Source organism: Hyperolius riggenbachi, chromosome 5, assembly GCF_040937935.1.
Source record: "Hyperolius riggenbachi isolate aHypRig1 chromosome 5, aHypRig1.pri, whole genome shotgun sequence".
Lineage (NCBI taxonomy): Eukaryota > Metazoa > Chordata > Amphibia > Anura > Hyperoliidae > Hyperolius > Hyperolius riggenbachi.
Genome location: NC_090650.1, coordinates 430436980 through 430454712, shown reverse-complemented (window position 1 = coordinate 430454712; position 17733 = coordinate 430436980). Strand labels below are relative to the sequence as shown.

General features: G+C 47.4%; 1 protein-coding gene across 2 annotated transcripts in view; it reads left to right on the top strand.

The window, feature by feature from the left end:
• Positions 1-17733, top strand: part of COL22A1 (collagen type XXII alpha 1 chain) — a 483118-nt gene that overhangs the window by 217050 nt on the left and 248335 nt on the right. For both annotated transcript variants that reach the window (XM_068238069.1, XM_068238068.1), the window contains exon 13: positions 15479-15532. In XM_068238069.1, the coding sequence (XP_068094170.1) occupies positions 15479-15532 (54 nt within the window). The remainder of the gene's footprint in view (positions 1-15478; positions 15533-17733) is intronic.

The window sequence follows — 17733 nt, the reverse complement described above, 5'->3', positions numbered from 1 at the left end:
TTTGCCTGTTCCGTCTGTCTTGTGTTTGGATCGCACAAGCCCTAGCGTTAGCGGCTGTGGATCCTTCTGATTGAGTCTGGAGTGTAGGTTGGAACAGCGGTTGTTTCTGCCTACCTCATCTGTTCTGTCTGCCGTGTGTTTGGATCCTTCTGTTCTGTCTCCTGGGATCGTGCTAGCTACTTTTCGCTAGCGCTGGTGATCCTTCTGTTCTGTCTCCTGGGATCGCGCTAGCTACTTTTCGCTAGCGCTGGTGATCCTTCTGTTCTGTCTCCTGGGATCGCGCTAGCTACTTTTCGCTAGCGCTGGTGATCCTTCTGTTCTGTCTTCTGGGATCGCGCTAGCTACTTTTCGCTAGCGCTGGGGATCCTTCTGTTCTGTCTTCTGGGATCGCGCTAGCCACTTTTCGCTAGCGCTGGGGATCCTTCTGTTCTGCTACTCTGTACCTGGATCGCGCTAGCCACTTTTCGCTAGTGCTGTGGATCCTATCTCTCTCTTGTCCCTGTTTTCGTGTGTCTGTCTTGTCTGATTTGAAACGCTTGCTGTAGGCTCGGTGAGGTAACTGTTAAGCAAGCGCTCGCGTTCTCTGTTTCGTGTTTGTCTGTCTTTGGTTAGTTAGGCGTGCTTGTCTCTGTTGTGCGTAACACGCGGAGACCGCGCACGAACGCGTGCACTGTTGCGAATGAGTGCGGTGTTCGCGTTCAGCTAGCATTTGTTATTTTCTTTATCTTTCTCTTTGTATGATTTGCTGTGCCTTTGCTACCCTTGTGCTCTGTCCTGCTCAGTCTTGTGTCGCTATTGGCAATCGCCATTCTTGCGATTACGTTTCCTACTTCGTTTCCGCCGTTGTGTGTTCGCCGTCGCTGGGTGGCGACTAGTTTGGTGGGCACACATTGGTTCTGTCCTTTTGCTCTGTTCCCTGTGGGCTATCCAGCCCTGCCTGATTGTACCTTGTCCCGGATCTGTACAATTCCCATTTGGCATCTGTGTCTGTGCAGCGGCTGTGTTCGTCTGCACTCCACAGCGCCATCAGCCGGTGGGAATTGCCCTCTGCGGGTGCATAGCACCTAGCCTGGGTGTCCGCAATAATACGCTTGTGGAGGAAATCCGCCGCGTCAGCGCACGTCTGGTGCGCTGACCACGGAGACGATTCCACAATCGTTACAGAATGTCCAGCCCAACCAAAATTCCCAGGGCAGAGGGAACCTTCGATTTTGTTCAGATGTCATTGCCTGAGGCAAAGGCATATGTGGATCCTATTATAGGTAGGATCGCACACTACATTAAAGCAGTTAAAAAGTCTGTCCTCGTTCCTGACCCCAACCCATATGGAGATTACCTAGATACTGGGTTGTTTGAACCGCCATTTGCCTCATGGGAGATTGGGGCCTTGTTGGAAGAGTTTGATTTCGATTGGAAAGCCTTTTGCGATTTTTATATCGCAAAGAGCGCGGATGACCTGAATGATTGTCTCGACTCTATGTACCTTTTGATCGATTCTGATGAATGTGATGAGTGTGATGTGGATCTGGTGATTTATGTGTGGCAGACTATTTTGGACGAATTGCACACACACCAACCAATTATTTCCAATAAAGAGACACCATTGTCACATGATTATTCCTGTCTTTCTGGGGTAAAGCAAGTGAGTTTGGACACTGTGCGACCTGAAATGAATGGGTGTGCCTCGACTGTGGACACCTGCGCGAATTCTGATGGAGTTTCTCCCGTTTGTTTAGAGGTTAAATCTGTGCGATCTGATGCCGGTTTCTCAGATGTTCCTGTCGATTGTGATCGGCGTGAGTGTGTCAGCTTTGTCAATGATTTGTGGGATCCCTTGCCATGTAAAAACAGATCTTCTCTCAGTACTACTTTAAGATCCTCCATCTATGATCTCGCTATGGGGAAAATTCCCAAACGATGCAGTTTCAAGAGTAAAATTAATATGATTCCTCATGTTGTTGTCACAACTTCCCCTAACATTGTTCAGTATGAATGCTCAGACCTAGTCAGGTGTGAATGGGAGCCCCCGTTCCAGAAAAAACGGCTCGAAGCGTTGGTGTATGAATTGGAGAACGATTCAGAGTCGTTTTGTGAGTACTACATTGCCAGAAGTGAATCTGTCTTGAGAGCATGTATAAGTTATGCTTCCACTTTAAGAGAAAAAGAGGGGTGTGAATTTGACTTTGTGAGTCCGCTGATTTGTATGTGGAAAATGATTCTGAATGAATTACGTGTACGTCATTCAGGTGACGTTTGTAAAGATACATTGTCAGCTGGCGTTTCTGAGATCCAGCAATCCAGCCTGGAGACCTCAGAATCCCTGTCTTTGGAGTGTTCGGTTTCGCAACCTAAAGCGATTGTGGATTCGCAAATTTTGCGTTCTGTCTCCCCGGATTCGACATCGTTAGCCGAGTCTAAGAGTGAGACAGCACTTTGGTTTTGTAAACCTGATACTGAAGCACCTTTGCTCTGTCCAGAGAAGGTGTCTCTGAGCCTGCCCTGTATCATGAATAAAGACATTATGTCCACTCGCATTGACATTTGCGAGTCTGATTCTGAAGTAAGTACTGACTCTCCACTCAGTAATCTGGATGAGTCAATATTACCTTGTTTAAAATGTCCTGCAGTGTCCCTAAAGGCTCGTCTAGGTATTGCAACCATTGTTACCTGTTTCTCTGCTATTTTGGAATTGCAGTCTGGTTTGACTGCTATGGAGGAATTTCCCTGCAGTGAAACGAAACTCAGAAAGCCAGAGTTAGTTTCACTAGATATTTCTGTGTATCCCTGTCCTGATGATGAAATTCAGTCTCAGTTTATGGTGGAACCTTCCCTGGGACATCTGCCCGGTTCACAAAATAAAGTTCAAGCCTTGCCCTGTAACATGGATAGTTCAGAATCCTTCTTAGGAAACTTGAAAAAGGATGTTCCTGAGGTCCTGTCTGACCTCCTGGAGATCTCCGAGTTCCTCCCAAAGGGTGCAGAACTTGTAGGAGACGTCTCCTGCCCCCCAAGTCCTTCTGAGGTGTTGCCCACTTCAGTAGGCATTGCTGCCTTGCTGGCTACCTTTTCAGCTCTGATGGAGCTTCACGCCTGTGTAGTCAATGATGATATTATTGTCACAGAAATTTCTGAATTTGTATCCGAGTCTTCTTCTGAAAGTCCAGTGCCTGTGACCTCCACTCATGATGATTCTTTGCCCGGTACTGGTTTTGGTCTTGACGTGCCGGACTCTGAGGTTGGCAGTTCCCCGACATGTCCTGAGGTTTCTCCTGTGCTGGTGTACCCCAGTGTGCTCTGTGACCCAGAAAGCCCAAGTGTGCCTCGGTTACCAGCGTACTCAGATGCTTCCTCGGTGGAGACATGCTCTGATATGGCCTGCCTGCTTGCATGCCCAGAAGTGGTCCCTGAAAGTCTTGATCTTGATGGGTGTCCTCGTAATTCTGAATCCGGAATTGTCATTGGTTCCATGGGGGTTCTTGGTAATTCTCCATGTGAGCCTGGTGATTGTTCTACCCTCTTGGGATCTCTGTGGAGCTTCAAAAGGTTCTGGGAGATTCCGGGAGAGATTTTGCTTGGTACCCTGGATAAGATCAACGGTGGCTTTTGTGTTGTAAGGGACACTTCGAACAGGTATTGTGGCAGGTTTGGTATTTTCGGACGCTCCTTGGAAGGTGGTGGGTATTGTCTGGAGGGTGTCGATGGCTTCTTCTCTGGCGTTCACAGTCCTGATGGGTGTTATACTGAGACTGGTAGTACTGATGGGCATGTTTCGGTGGCTTCTGTTTCCGATGAGGTCGGTTTCGGGTGGACTGACTCTGGAATTGGACCTTGTCGGGCTGCCCCGACCTTCATGAGTCTTCTGTTAGAATGGTTTGGAGATATCAGTTTTGAGGGTCGTCTGGAATTCGACCCTAGAAGGGGGGGTACTGTGAGAATCTGCTCAGCTGCCTGTGCAGACAGGCAGCGTTTTGACCACTGTTCACGTCTGCATTCTGCAGGTCTCTTTAAGAGAGACTTTCTGTCAGTTCTGCAGCTTGTGTTGCTGAGGAATTTGCATACATTAGTCATGCAAATCCGTTACCTGCCTTCTTTTGATGACTAGCACTATAAAAGCATTCTGCTCCCAGAATGCTTGGCTGGACATTTCCCTTCCATGGTCTGTTCCTGATGGACACTGCTGGAGTGTCAGCCATTCTCGTTTGTTGAAGTTATCTTAGTGTAATTAGTGGGGATGCACTAGGCAGTTCCCTAGTGCAGTTAGGATTGCATTATCTGTTTTGCCTGTTCCGTCTGTCTTGTGTTTGGATCGCACAAGCCCTAGCGTTAGCGGCTGTGGATCCTTCTGATTGAGTCTGGAGTGTAGGTTGGAACAGCGGTTGTTTCTGCCTACCTCATCTGTTCTGTCTGCCGTGTGTTTGGATCCTTCTGTTCTGTCTCCTGGGATCGTGCTAGCTACTTTTCGCTAGCGCTGGTGATCCTTCTGTTCTGTCTCCTGGGATCGCGCTAGCTACTTTTCGCTAGCGCTGGTGATCCTTCTGTTCTGTCTCCTGGGATCGCGCTAGCTACTTTTCGCTAGCGCTGGTGATCCTTCTGTTCTGTCTTCTGGGATCGCGCTAGCTACTTTTCGCTAGCGCTGGGGATCCTTCTGTTCTGTCTTCTGGGATCGCGCTAGCCACTTTTCGCTAGCGCTGGGGATCCTTCTGTTCTGCTACTCTGTACCTGGATCGCGCTAGCCACTTTTCGCTAGTGCTGTGGATCCTATCTCTCTCTTGTCCCTGTTTTCGTGTGTCTGTCTTGTCTGATTTGAAACGCTTGCTGTAGGCTCGGTGAGGTAACTGTTAAGCAAGCGCTCTGTTCTCTGTTTCGTGTTTGTCTGTCTTTGGTTAGTTAGGCGTGCTTGTCTCTGTTTTGCGTAACACGCGGAGACCGCGCACGAACGCGTGCACTGTTGCGAATGAGTGCGGTGTTCGCGTTCAGCTAGCATTTGTTATTTTCTTTATCTTTCTCTTTGTATGATTTGCTGTGCCTTTGCTACCCTTGTGCTCTGTCCTGCTCAGTCTTGTGTCGCTATTGGCAATCGCCATTCTTGCGATTACGTTTCCTACTTCGTTTCCGCCGTTGTGTGTTCGCCGTCGCTGGGTGGCGACTAATTTGGTGGGCACACATTGGTTCTGTCCTTTTGCTCTGTTCCCTGTGGGCTATCCAGCCCTGCCTGATTGTACCTTGTCCCGGATCTGTACAATTCCCATTTGGCATCTGTGTCTGTGCAGCGGCTGTGTTCGCCTGCACTCCACAGCGCCATCAGCCGGTGGGAATTGCCCTCTGCGGGTGCATAGCACCTAGCCTGGGTGTCCGCAATAATACGCTTGTGGAGGAAATCCGCCGCGTCAGCGCACGTCTGGTGCGCTGACCACGGAGACGATTCCACAATCGTTACAATAACAGAATGATAACACAGAGTTCCTAATCTTGGGTGTGAGGTCCGTGGTCTCAACACACTGGAACTAGTCTGAAGTATAACAGAATGATAACACAGAGTTCCTAATCTTGGGTGTGAGGTCCGTGGTCTCGACACCCTGGAACTAGTCTGAAGTATAACACAAAGATAACACAGAAGTAATCTGGCTCAGTGTGAATTCCCAGGTCCTCCTGGTTCTAACACACTGTGGGATCTGACTAAGGTCTGAGTGCTTCCACGTAAGTGTTCGCAACGGCAGACAACCCGAGACTGACCAGCAGTAACTATATATAGAGCAGCGCTCTCCGGCGCCGCCCATCAGAGATCAACCAATAGCCACTTGCCTTTGAGGTCAGCTGGCCAACCTGGTCAGCTGATCCCTCTACGTTTGCCATAAAGGTTCTGCCTCTCCGCGCGCGCGTATTCCTCAATCTGTGTGAACTAACAGACCCAGCCACACCAGCGCTTGCTGCTGCGGACAAACCGCCGCGCTGGATGCAGAATCAGCCGCCTTGCCGCAGTGCACGCGGCGGCTTTTCCGCGGTTTCTCACAGTACCCCCTCCCCCCCCCCCCGAGGAGTGGTCTCCGGACACTTCCCACCAGGCTTTCCAGGATGCAGGTCATGGAATTATTTCTTTAATTTCTCTGCGTTCATACGACAGTCTGGCACCCAGGTTCTTTCCTCAATGCCATATCCCTTCCTGTGCACCAGATACTGCACTGAGTTCTGCACAAGCTGTGAATCCAGAATCTTTTCAACCTCATACTCAGGTTGGCCATCAATCAACACGGGGGGGGGGGGGGGGGGGGATGGAATCCACGTGTACTGCCGGCTTGAGCAAGGACACATGGAATGATCTCACACCGTGCATGCTGGTAGGGAGATCAACGAGATAAGTGACATCATTGATCTTTCTGGTCACTGGAAAAGGACCCACAAATCTAGGGCCTAGTTTGGGTGACAGCTGCTTCAAAGCCAAATGTCGCGTAGACACCCAGACCAAGTCCCCTGGAGAGAATTCCCATTCTATGGAACGTCTCTTGTCCGCCTGCTTCTTCTGATTCTGAAAAGCCCTCCCCAAATTCCTTTTGACTATTCCCCAGGTTTGCTTCAGGGATTTCTGCTAATCATCCAGGGCTGGAAACGGAGTAGAAGCCACTGGCAATGGGGCAAACTTAGGTGACCTTCCTGTCACCACCTGAAATGGGGAAAATCCTGACGAGGAGCTTTTCAGATTTTGTGTGCAAATTCTGCAAACGGCAAAAATTTAACCTAGTCAGTTTGTGCATCTGCAACATAACATCTCAGAAACTGTTCCAGGCATTGATTGACTCTTTCGGTCTGGCCATTGGTCTGTGGGTGGTAGCCTGATGAAAACGAAAGTTCCATGTCTAACTGATGGCAAAACGCCCTTCAAAATTTAGATACAAATTGGACTCCCCGATCTGACACTATATTTTCCGGAATGCCATGCAGCCGGAAAATGTGCTGGATGAAAAGATCAGCTAATTCCTGGGCCGAGGAGAGTCCTTTCAGAGGGACAAAGTGAGCCATCTTACTGAAATGATCGACTGCCACCCAAATGACCGTCATACCCTCAGACCTGGGGAGTTCGCCCACAAAATCCATGGACAAATGGGAAATGGGTCCAAGGTTCACTCGGAACAGGTAAGGACTGTAATGTTCCAACTGGTGCCTGACGGGAAGGTTTGCTCCTGGCACATACTGCACATTCTCTCACAAACTCTTTACAGTCTGTTGCCAATGACGGCCACCAAGCACATCTAGCAAGTAGATCCTGAGTTCTGGTGGCCCCAGGATGCCCAGCATTCTTGTGGGAATGAAACAGCTGCAGTAGTTGTAGGCGAAAAGACAGTGGTACAAACAACACCCCCTCAGGCTTTCCCTCTGGAACATCCTGTTGAAATGGACTCAAAGTGAGAGTCCAGTCCTTCCAGGTTTCAGTGGCCGCCAGGACCATTTTTTGCGGGATAATGGTCTCAGGGGCTGAGGGTTGTGCTGTCTCGGGCTCAAAACACCTGGATAAGGCATCTGCCTTGATGTTCTTACTACCAGGGGTATGCGTGATTATAAATCTGAATCTTGAAAAGAATAACGACCACCAGCCTGTCGGGGGCTAAGTCTCTTAGCGCCCTCAATGTTCTCCAAATTTTTGTGGTCAGTGTATACCGTAATGGTGTGTTCTGCCCCTTCTAGCCAATGACGCCATTCTTCAAAGGCCAGAACTAGAAGTTCCTGGTTGCCTATATCGTAGTTTTTCTCTGCGGGTGAAAATTTACAGGAAAAATAGGCACAGGGGTAAAGTTCCCCCTGCAAACCAGAACGCTGAGACAGCACAGCCCCTACCCCTACCTCTGAGGCATCAACCTCCACGATAAAGGGAAAGGTGACATCTACATGTCTCAATATAGGTGCAGAACAGAACAATTTCTTCAAAGTGGAGAAAGCAGCATGGGCCTCAGGGGACCAGTGGTGAGTGTCTGCCCCTTTCTTGGTGAGACTGGTGAGAGGTGAGATCACCGTGGAGTACCCCTTTATGAACCTCCTGTAGTAGTTGGCGAACCCCAGGAATCTCTGAAGTGCCTTCAGGCCCACAGGCTGAGGCCACTCCAAAACAGCAGAAACCTTTCCAGGGTCCATAGAGGGACCGGAGGTCGAGATTATGTACCCCAGAAAGGCAACAGAGGTCACTTCGAAAATGCATTTCTCCAGTTTAGCATACAGCATATTCTGTCTCAACTTCTGTAGCACAAACCTAACATGTTTTCTGTGTTCTGAGAGGTTGGATGAAAAGATCAGTATATCGTCTAAGTACACCAAGACGAATCTGCCCAATACCTCTCTGAACATTTCGTTAATCAGCTGACTTGGGACTAAACACGTCCGCAAATTCTGAATACTGGCTCGGCAAACCTTCCACTTGAATCTTGGTGTTACCCAAGGTTACCTTTGCTAAACAATGCTGATGACAATGGGTAGACCAACTTGTTAGCTGACCTGAGGCCCAATTGATCTGAGGAGAGTGAAGCTGTAACCATGGCATGCCAAGAATGACTGTGGAAGTTGCCATTCGCAAAACCAGAAACTGTAGACTCTCATTGTGCAACACCCCTATCGTAACCCTTAACTCTGGGGTATGAGATAGAGGGTGGTTGCTCTGCAGAGGAGAGTCGTCTACTGCAGTGACCAGAATCTGTTGTTTCAAAGGGGAAATAGGAATCCCTAATTTCTTAGCAAATTCGTACTCCATAAAATTGGCTGCTGAGCCAGAATCTAAGAAAGCCTCAGTGGCCACTGTTTGATCTCCCCAGGAAATAGTACAAGGGAGGAGCAAACGTTTATCGTCTAGAGGTAAAGCCTGCGCGCCTAGGGTATTACCTCCGACTACACCTAGGCGGCAGCGTTTCCCGACTTCTTGGGACAATTCTGCACTCGGTGACCCCCTCTGCACAGTATAGACAGAGCTGTGCTGTTTTTCTGCGATTCTGCTCCACCCGGGACAATTTTGACCGACCAAACTGCATTGGTTCTGATGGAGGTGAAACGGGTGGAGGAGAGGCGTAGGAAACATCTCTCACATTGTTCCTACTCAGGGCCGTTTCTACCACCGTGCGGGCCGTGCGACTGCACTGAGCGCAGGCCAGCAGGTGAAGGAAGGTGGGCGCAGGATGGAGGACAATGCTAGGGAGCCACTCAGTGTTTAAACTATTTTCTGTGCACACGTGTGCACAGCAGATATAAGCAGACAGGTCCCCGGCGGCTGCACTGTGTGAGAAGCATAAGGCTTCTTTTTTCTCTCCCTTCCCTCCCGCCCTCCAATCAGTAACTCTCATTTTTCAGCTGGTGCCTTTCTCCAGCCAATGAGAGTAAGGCAGCCAGCCGACCGAGCCCGCCCCTCTGTCTCCGTGAAGAAAACCAGGCAGAAGCAGCAACAGGACAAAAAGCTGCGTTCTGCTCTGTCCAGGATGTCAGCATTATTTTTGTTTTCAAGCCAGCCAGCCAGCCAGGTATAAATCTCCAGTGTAATTCCTGTGAGACTGTGTCGTCTGCTCTGGAGGTATATGACCTCTGCAGCCAGGAGCAGATGGCACATAATTCCTCTGCTTACTGTGTGTGACATTATGCAGAGCCCTGACAGTCAAGGCAGGGATGCATGTCTCACACAAACAATGCTGTACACAATAATAGATGGAAATCTTACCTAAAGTAATGCTGTGCAACTTAGTGTATTGTCTAGTATTGCACGCAAAACTTTTGTTTCATTGTGAGCTGCATGTATTTTTTATTTCAGTTTCATAAATTATGTCAGTCATGCTGGTTTCTCAGTGAATTAAAAATATAAATCTGGAGGACCTGTATGGGCCATTTGGGGGGTTCTAGGGTGGCTGTGACACAATTACTTGGGGGGGGGGTTCTCTCTGGCTGAGGGGGTTTGGGAGGATTTGCATGTGCCACTGGGGGTGGGGTGCTTACTAACTAAGGGAGGTTTGTTGGCCTGTCAGTGCCAACCGGCACTGAGTGGGGGTCTGTGGTGGTATTGTAACTACCACCCAAGACCTCCATTATGTGGGGGTGGAGGACACCTACCTATCTATCTAACCTATAATGGGAGTACCTACCTATATAATCTATACTAGGGGCAGCTACCTATCTAACCTTTACTGGGGGCTCCTACCTATCTAGCTTATACTGGGGCACCTACCTATGTAACCTACACTGGGGGCAGCTACCTATCTAACCTATACCTGGGGCTTCTACCTATCTAGCTTATACTGGGGGCACCTACTCATCTAACCTATACTGGGGGCACCTACTCATCTAACCTATACTTGGGCACCTACCCATCTAACCTATACTGGGGGCACCTACCCATCTAACCTATACTGGGGGCAACTACCTATCTAACCTATGCTGGGGGCAACTATACTGGCTACCTATACTGGAGGCACCTACCTGGCTAACCAATACTGGGGCACCTATGCGAGGCTACCTATACCAGCGGGAACCTATAGCTGGCTACCTATACTGAGTGCAACTGGACCTGGCTAACCTATACTGCGGGCACCTATACCTGGCTCCGTGGGGGGCGCAATTTTTACACCCTCGCCCTGGGTGCATTTTAGCCTAGAAACTGCCCTGTTCCTACTCCAGAGTCTGTCTCTGGTAACGTAGACGAAGATCAACCCTGACTGCTAACAAAATGGCCTCATCCATAGACTTTGGATCAGGATGACCCAGCATTAAATAAGAGACTGCGTCTGACAAGCCTGACAAAAAATAGTCCAAAAGTGCAAATGACCCCCATCTAGCTGAAACTGCCCATTTCCTGAACTCAGCTGCGTAAATTTCAACCGGATCCTTGCCTTGCCGCAACGACTTGAGCTTCCGCTCAGCGGTAGAGGCAATGTCCGGGTCATCATAAATTATAGCCATAGCTTTGAAAAATTCCTGAACTGATGATAACGCCTCATGCTCAGCATGTAGGCTATATGCCCACGTTTGGGAATCACCCGACAGCAGGGTCTTTAGGAATGTTACCCGTTTGTTCCTGACAAAGTAGGCCTCAACTCAAAGTACGATAACACTCGATTTCTAAAGTTCTGAAAGTCATATCTGTGGCCAGAAAACCTTTCGGGCACAGGCATACGTAAGTCTGTACCTGGAGGAGATCGCACTGCATTTACAGCCGTCTAAAAAACTTGTACAGTCCCAGACAAAGCGTTGATCTGGGTCTGATGACTGTCCAGCACTAGGATGAAAGTTTCCACCAAGGTGGTAAGTGCATCCAGACGGCTGATAAGTGCGTCCATTTGGTTTGGGTCTGCCGTTCTGTAACGATCGGTGTCAGCACACAGAGAGAATCTGATTATTGGTGATCTGCAGTATCACCAAGAATACAGATTATACCTGATTATTGATGATCTGCAGAATCACCGATAATCCAAGTATAACTAACCTCTGGACACCTTTATAGTGTGAGTGTTTGGTGCAACAGTAATGACTTTGAGTAGGACCACCTGAGGAGCAGGTGGTCTCTGGCAGTATGGGATATACTGCCTTAAGGAAAGCACAACAACCTTCCAGCAGCCTAAGACCCCCCAGTGGGCGGAGTCCCAGGGTGAAGGTAGGAGGAACCTGCAAGTGAGTGACACCTGAAGGCGGATGTCACTAGCAGGTCTGGAGACTATCACTTCAAGAGAGAGATAGCTCTCGAGGTAGGGCAAGCCAGGTCGGCAACACACAGACAGATAAAGTACAAAGACAGAAGACTGATTTGGTATGCAGGACAGGCCGGGTTTGGCAACAAGTAATCAGATATACGTAGGTACCGAATCAGTAAGCAGAGGGATAGTCAGGAATGCAAAAGGTCAATAGATACAAACAATGCCTAGTCTTGGGTGTGAGGTCCGTGGTCTCTACACCCGGGAACTAGTCTGGAATATAATATGATGGTACAGAGTATCCCTAGGCTTGGGTGTGAGGTCTGTGGTCTCGACACCCTGGAACTAGTCTGAAGTATAACAGAATGATAACACAGAGTTCCTAATCTTGGGTGTGAGGTCCGTGGTCTCGACACCCTGGAACTAGTCTGAAGTATAACAGAATGATAACACAGAGTTCCTAATCTTGGGTGTGAGGTCCGTGGTCTCGACACCCTGGAACTAGTCTGAAGTATAACACAATAATACACAGAAGTAATCTGGCTCAGTGTGAATTCCCAGGTCCTCCTGGTTCTAACACACTGTGGGATCTGACTAAGGTCTGAGTGCTTCCACGTAAGTGTTCGCAACGGCAGACAACCTGAGACTGGCCAGCAGTGGCTATATTTAGAGCAGCGCTCTCCGGCGCTGCCCATCAGAGATCAACCAATAGCCACTTGCCTTTGAGGTCAGCTGGCCAACCTGGTCAGCTGATCCCTCTACGTTTGCCATAAAGGTTCTGCCTCTCCGTGCGCGTGCGCGTATTCCTCAATCTGTGTGAACTAACAGACCCAGCCACACCAGCCGCTTGCTGCTGCGGACAAACCGCCGCGCTGGACGCGGAATCAGCCGCCTTGCCGCCAGTGCACGCGGCGGCTTTTCCGCGATTTCTCACAAAAAGTCTCATTTTTATTTTCAGTTATATAGCTTTATTTATAATATTGCATGGTTCTGTCATATTTGCAGTCCCCGATAGAAAGACCGACAGCTTTTTATGAAAAGCCGCGGTCTTTCTGAACAAAAAAAAAAATCATGTCCTCCTTATACTTCCTGTAAGTGAGAGTGCTCTCTTTCAGGATGGAATAAAAAAAAATGACTGTGGCCATCTTGTGGCCAAATAGTTAAACTACATGCACATACATTTTTTTTCACACAAAACACATTACATTTAAAATTAACTGTTTACTTCCCTCACCCAAAAAATACCCAAATACAATTTTTAACTAATAAAAATTACAATTAAAAAAACAAAACACAAATAGTTATCCTAAGGGTCTGAACTCTTTTTAATATGCATGTCAAGAGGGTATATTACTAATATTTTTTGAAATTATAAGCTTGTAAATGGTGATGGATGCAAAACTGAAAAAATGCACCTTTATTTCCAAATAAAATATTGGCACCATACCTTGTAATAGGGACGTAATTTAAATGGTGTAATAACCGGGACAAATGGGCAAATAAAATGTGTGGGTTTTAATTATGGTAGCATGTAATATTTTAAAGCTATAATGGCTGAAAACTGAGAAATAATGCATTTTTTTTCCATTTTTTTCTTAATATTCCTGTTAAAATGCATTTAGAAAAAAATAATTCTTAGCAAAATGTACCACCCAAAGAAAGCCTAATTGGTGGTGGAAAAATTAAGATATAGATCAATTCATTGTGATAATTAATGAAAAAGTTATTGGCGAATTAATTGGAGGTGAAAATTGCTTGGATGCATAAGAGGAAAAACGACTGAAGGCTGAAGTGGTTAAATTAGCCGCACGTCACTATACAAGGTTTGCATACGGACAAGATTTTACCGGAAACCGCAGCTAATTTAGCCACAAGAGTTAGCTTGGGCATGTACAGTTACTGGCCTATCATTACTGAAGGGGGTGTGGCTTCAAACTGACGGGGGGGGGGGGGTGGACAGTGCAGGAATGTGGGAGTTTCTGAGGATGACACCTGGATTTGTGAAGTGGTGCACCAGGCAGTTTTTTATTTTATTTTGCCAAAATGTTTTTTTTTTTTTCAAAACGACTTTATGCCCAATTTGATTAAAATTAGATAGAGAGCCCCTTAAAGGGGAGATCTGGCCAAAAAGTTTTATTTTAGTTTTGAATAGAGGTGTGGAGAGGATTAAGGTGGCTATACATCATGTGATTTTGCGGTTGATCAACCATCCGACGACCAGTCGTGACAAGCATGCCCGATTGAAGATTCAACCCATTTAAGGGCAAAAACAGCTGAAGGTATCAATCACACAGGCTGGAAAACCTCATGCTGACATGATCAATTGGTAAAGTGGCAGACCTGGCGGTAACACAAATGTTAATGTGCCTCCCCTGCCCCGCACCCACACATTAACCTCCTTGGCGGTATTTCCGAACTAGGGTCGGGCGGAAAACAGCAGCTCAAAAGCGGTAATCCCGACCTGTGCTCGTGGGAGCCGCCGGAGGCTGTGTGCAGAGCAATGCGCACAGCGGGCGTTCTGACTCACCTCCCAGGGGATCCCGACATCGGCCGCCATTCATCTTCCGCTCCTCTGCTTCCGCCTGGTTAGATCACCAGCTGTCGTCATGACGACAGCCGGCAATCTCACTTTAGAGTTGCAGCACCACCCGGAGGATGGAGGGAAAACTGCAGCGCTGGTGCCAGGGAGGTGAGTGATTGCAGAACTGCTGCAGATCTCACTGGCAGCAGGATTTCTTTCCAGGCTTTAGGGTCTGAAAGGGTGCAAAAAAATTGCACCTATTTTAGACCCTAAAATCCAGAAAGAATCATAACGCCAAGGGGGTTAAAATATCTCACCTGTCCAGCTGCCGCCAAGTGTCTAGCTAGCTCCTTCTGCTTCCCCATTCTTGTCCCACGTGACTTCTGCATATAGCACTGACGCGCGTGTGTGTGACGAATATGCTAATTTTATGTAAATGTTTATGCAAATGTATGCAGCTTGGAAATAAACCAATCAAATGCATTAGTTACTATGGTAGAAGGAAAAGATGGTTCGGCACTCCTATTCATGGGTCTAGTGGAAGGGATAGAAAAAAGCAAAATCACTCTCACCGTCTTCAACTCGGTCCTTGCTGCTGACCACTTGTAAGACGTGTGCTCCGCTGCGTAGTAGGGACAGAAGAATCAAATCATTGTGATGAAGAAAAGAAATGCGTGCACCTTCCGTCTTGAAACATCCGTGTTTTATTGCAGCAGTGAAGATAAACATCACATAGGACTCTATGTAGTAGTCAAGATAGTTAACATACCATGGTGTGGAGCGGTGATGGTGGAGGAGGTGGGCGGCGGGTGTGGATGGCGGAGAGCGACGGCCGTTTCGTGTCGCGGAGACACTTGGTCACGCTGCGTTCCACCTGGAACGCAGCGTGACCAAGTGTCTCCGCGACACGAAACGGCCGTCGCTCTCCGCCATCCACACCCGCCGCCCACCTCCTCCACCATCACCGCTCCACACCATTGTATGTTAACTATCTTGACTACTACATAGAGTCCTATGTGATGTTTATCTTCACTGCTGCAATAAAACACAGATGTTTCAAGACGGAAGGTGCACACATTTCTTTTCTTCATCACAACAATCAAATGCATTATTTCATGATTGTAATAGACCAAATTTCATGGCCAAATCTCATGGCCATCTACGTGAGAGATTTTTTAAATGCATAATGACATATTTATGGAATACAAAAGAAAGCTTCCAACTAAATTTGATGACATACGTTTTTAAACATGTGATAAAATTGAACTTAATGGCATAGTTTGTTATATTTAATGTATTTTTTTTTCAATACAAGGGAGAAGAAGGCAGAGCGGGTGTTCCAGGAATAAGAGGCGAGAAAGGAGAGAAGGTAGGGATAAATAAAGTAAAAATTGAATTTTCAGTTTATATGAGCTTGTATTGCTATGTTTCCCTGAGGGCCCTTTCACACCGGGTGGGGTTCATACTTCCCACGTTGCGGTACGCTGCGGCAGAAGTCCCTAATCTAACGCTAGCGCAGAACTACGTTACCATGCGTGATCCGCAGCGATCTGCGTCGGCCTGGAAGTCATGTTAGTCTATAGCAACGCGGGGTTTTTCAATCTGATAACGACTGCTCAACCCCAATTGTCGTGAGCAGAGCGGCAGCCCCAGGACCACTCCACGCCAATTGGGGTGAAGTCCTAGTTTGCAGGGGATTGCATGTGCATCCCCGCTTGAACAACAGAGAGCCTCCCAGCGGCGATCACCGCAAGGAGACTGTTAGACAGCAAAACCGCCATTTATTTACTGTGTACAGCGCTGCGTTCTACAACAGCACTGTACAGGGGACAGCCGTGTGACACGACTGTCCCCCGAGACACGCAGGAGCGATCCGCTGTCATAGACTGAAGCCTATGACAGCCAACTGCTGTCATTGGCTAGCGGGGTAAGACAGTGTTTTAATAAAAAAAATACTAATATTTATTATGAAATTAACTAAATAAATATTTATAAAAAAATGAACATCCTGGGAGCGATCATAGCCCACCAACAGAAAGCTCTGTTAGTGGGAAGAAGGTTGGGGGGTTATCACTTGTGTGCTGAGTTGTGCGGCCCTGCAGCGAGGCCTTGAAGCTACAGTGGCCTATTTTGTAATAACTAGCCTGGTCACTAGGGGGGTTTAAGACCGTGGTCCTTAAGAGGTTAAAAAGTCAACCTCACGGCACACATGCACTTCCGCATACCCCGAAGCAGGAATTGACGACACTTCCTGCTTGGCTGGTGGAGAGACAGGGAACAGTGTGTTCTAGCGTGGTGGTCCCTGAAGACCTTTTTTGTGGCGGAGCAGCGGATGCGATGCACCGCATCGCTGCTGCCGCTTTGCAGTGTGAAACCAGCCTTAAACAAAACCCGTACTGAAAATTAAAAGTCAAAATAACCATACACAGGTCATACTTACCTCCTGTGTAGTCTACTCCACAATCTCTTTCTCCTCTCCTGTGCCCTGTACGTCCACTGTGATCAATAGAATTCTCCGTCCTCCATTTTGAAAATGGCCTTTACCCCATAACAGCTTCCTGGTCAGCACACTGTTAAACTGTAATATCGCCCACTTGAGCCATAGGGAAACATGGACACATCAGTTCTCCTCTCAGCTGTAACTGACAGCAACTGATATATAACTGACAGCAACTGATATATTTCAATTCTGACAAAATATTGTCAGAACTGGAAGGGATTATTGTCAGAAGAAAATGGTGAGCTTCTGAGAGGAACTGATGGCAAGGTAACTATGTAATGTTCATTTGAAGTTACCTCATGTGTTTATTTTAAATAATTTTACTCAGTACAGGTTCGCTTTAAGGATAAGGGCTTGTATTTCTATGTTTCCCTAAAATTTGTCCCTTCACCCCCTTGGAAGCGGTAAATGGGCCTATGATGTATTAGGACTAGTGGTTAAAGGAAATTTCTGCACCAGAGCTGTCAGAAAATCATAATCTCGAGATAACAATTATCGATGAATGATAAAATCTACAGCAGAAGATTTGCTATGTTGATATGGACTTGTTTCACTGAAGGAAATTTGAAAATGTATATTGGATGATGGACAATAACTGGAGAGATGTATATTCCTGTATATATGCTTTATCTATTTTTTATATCAGTATAATTTTATAAAATTCAACAGATGAGTGTTGCGTATTTTTTCCAGAGGTAAACCTGTTAACCTATATATATTCTGTTTATAGTGAGCTACGCACCCACTACTGACTAATATTGATTATGACGACTTTAAGGCTGGCCTTTTAAGTAGTTGTTAATCATTTAAGGCAGATATTTGACAGAGCGCCCCCACAGGTGCCCATGTTAATATCGGCTACTAACGGCAATTTGGGGCCCGATAAAATAGAGGGCGGGATGTCGGCTCAATATACAAGATGGACCCTCCGGCACTCAAAATTTCATTAATAGCTGAATATAACATAACGCTTATGGGGTGCCCAAACTTCCCTGACGCCCGATATTTATTGTGTATAACGGCGGACGTAGCATGGTCAGTGGGGGTCATCATGGTTGGTTGGGGACAGT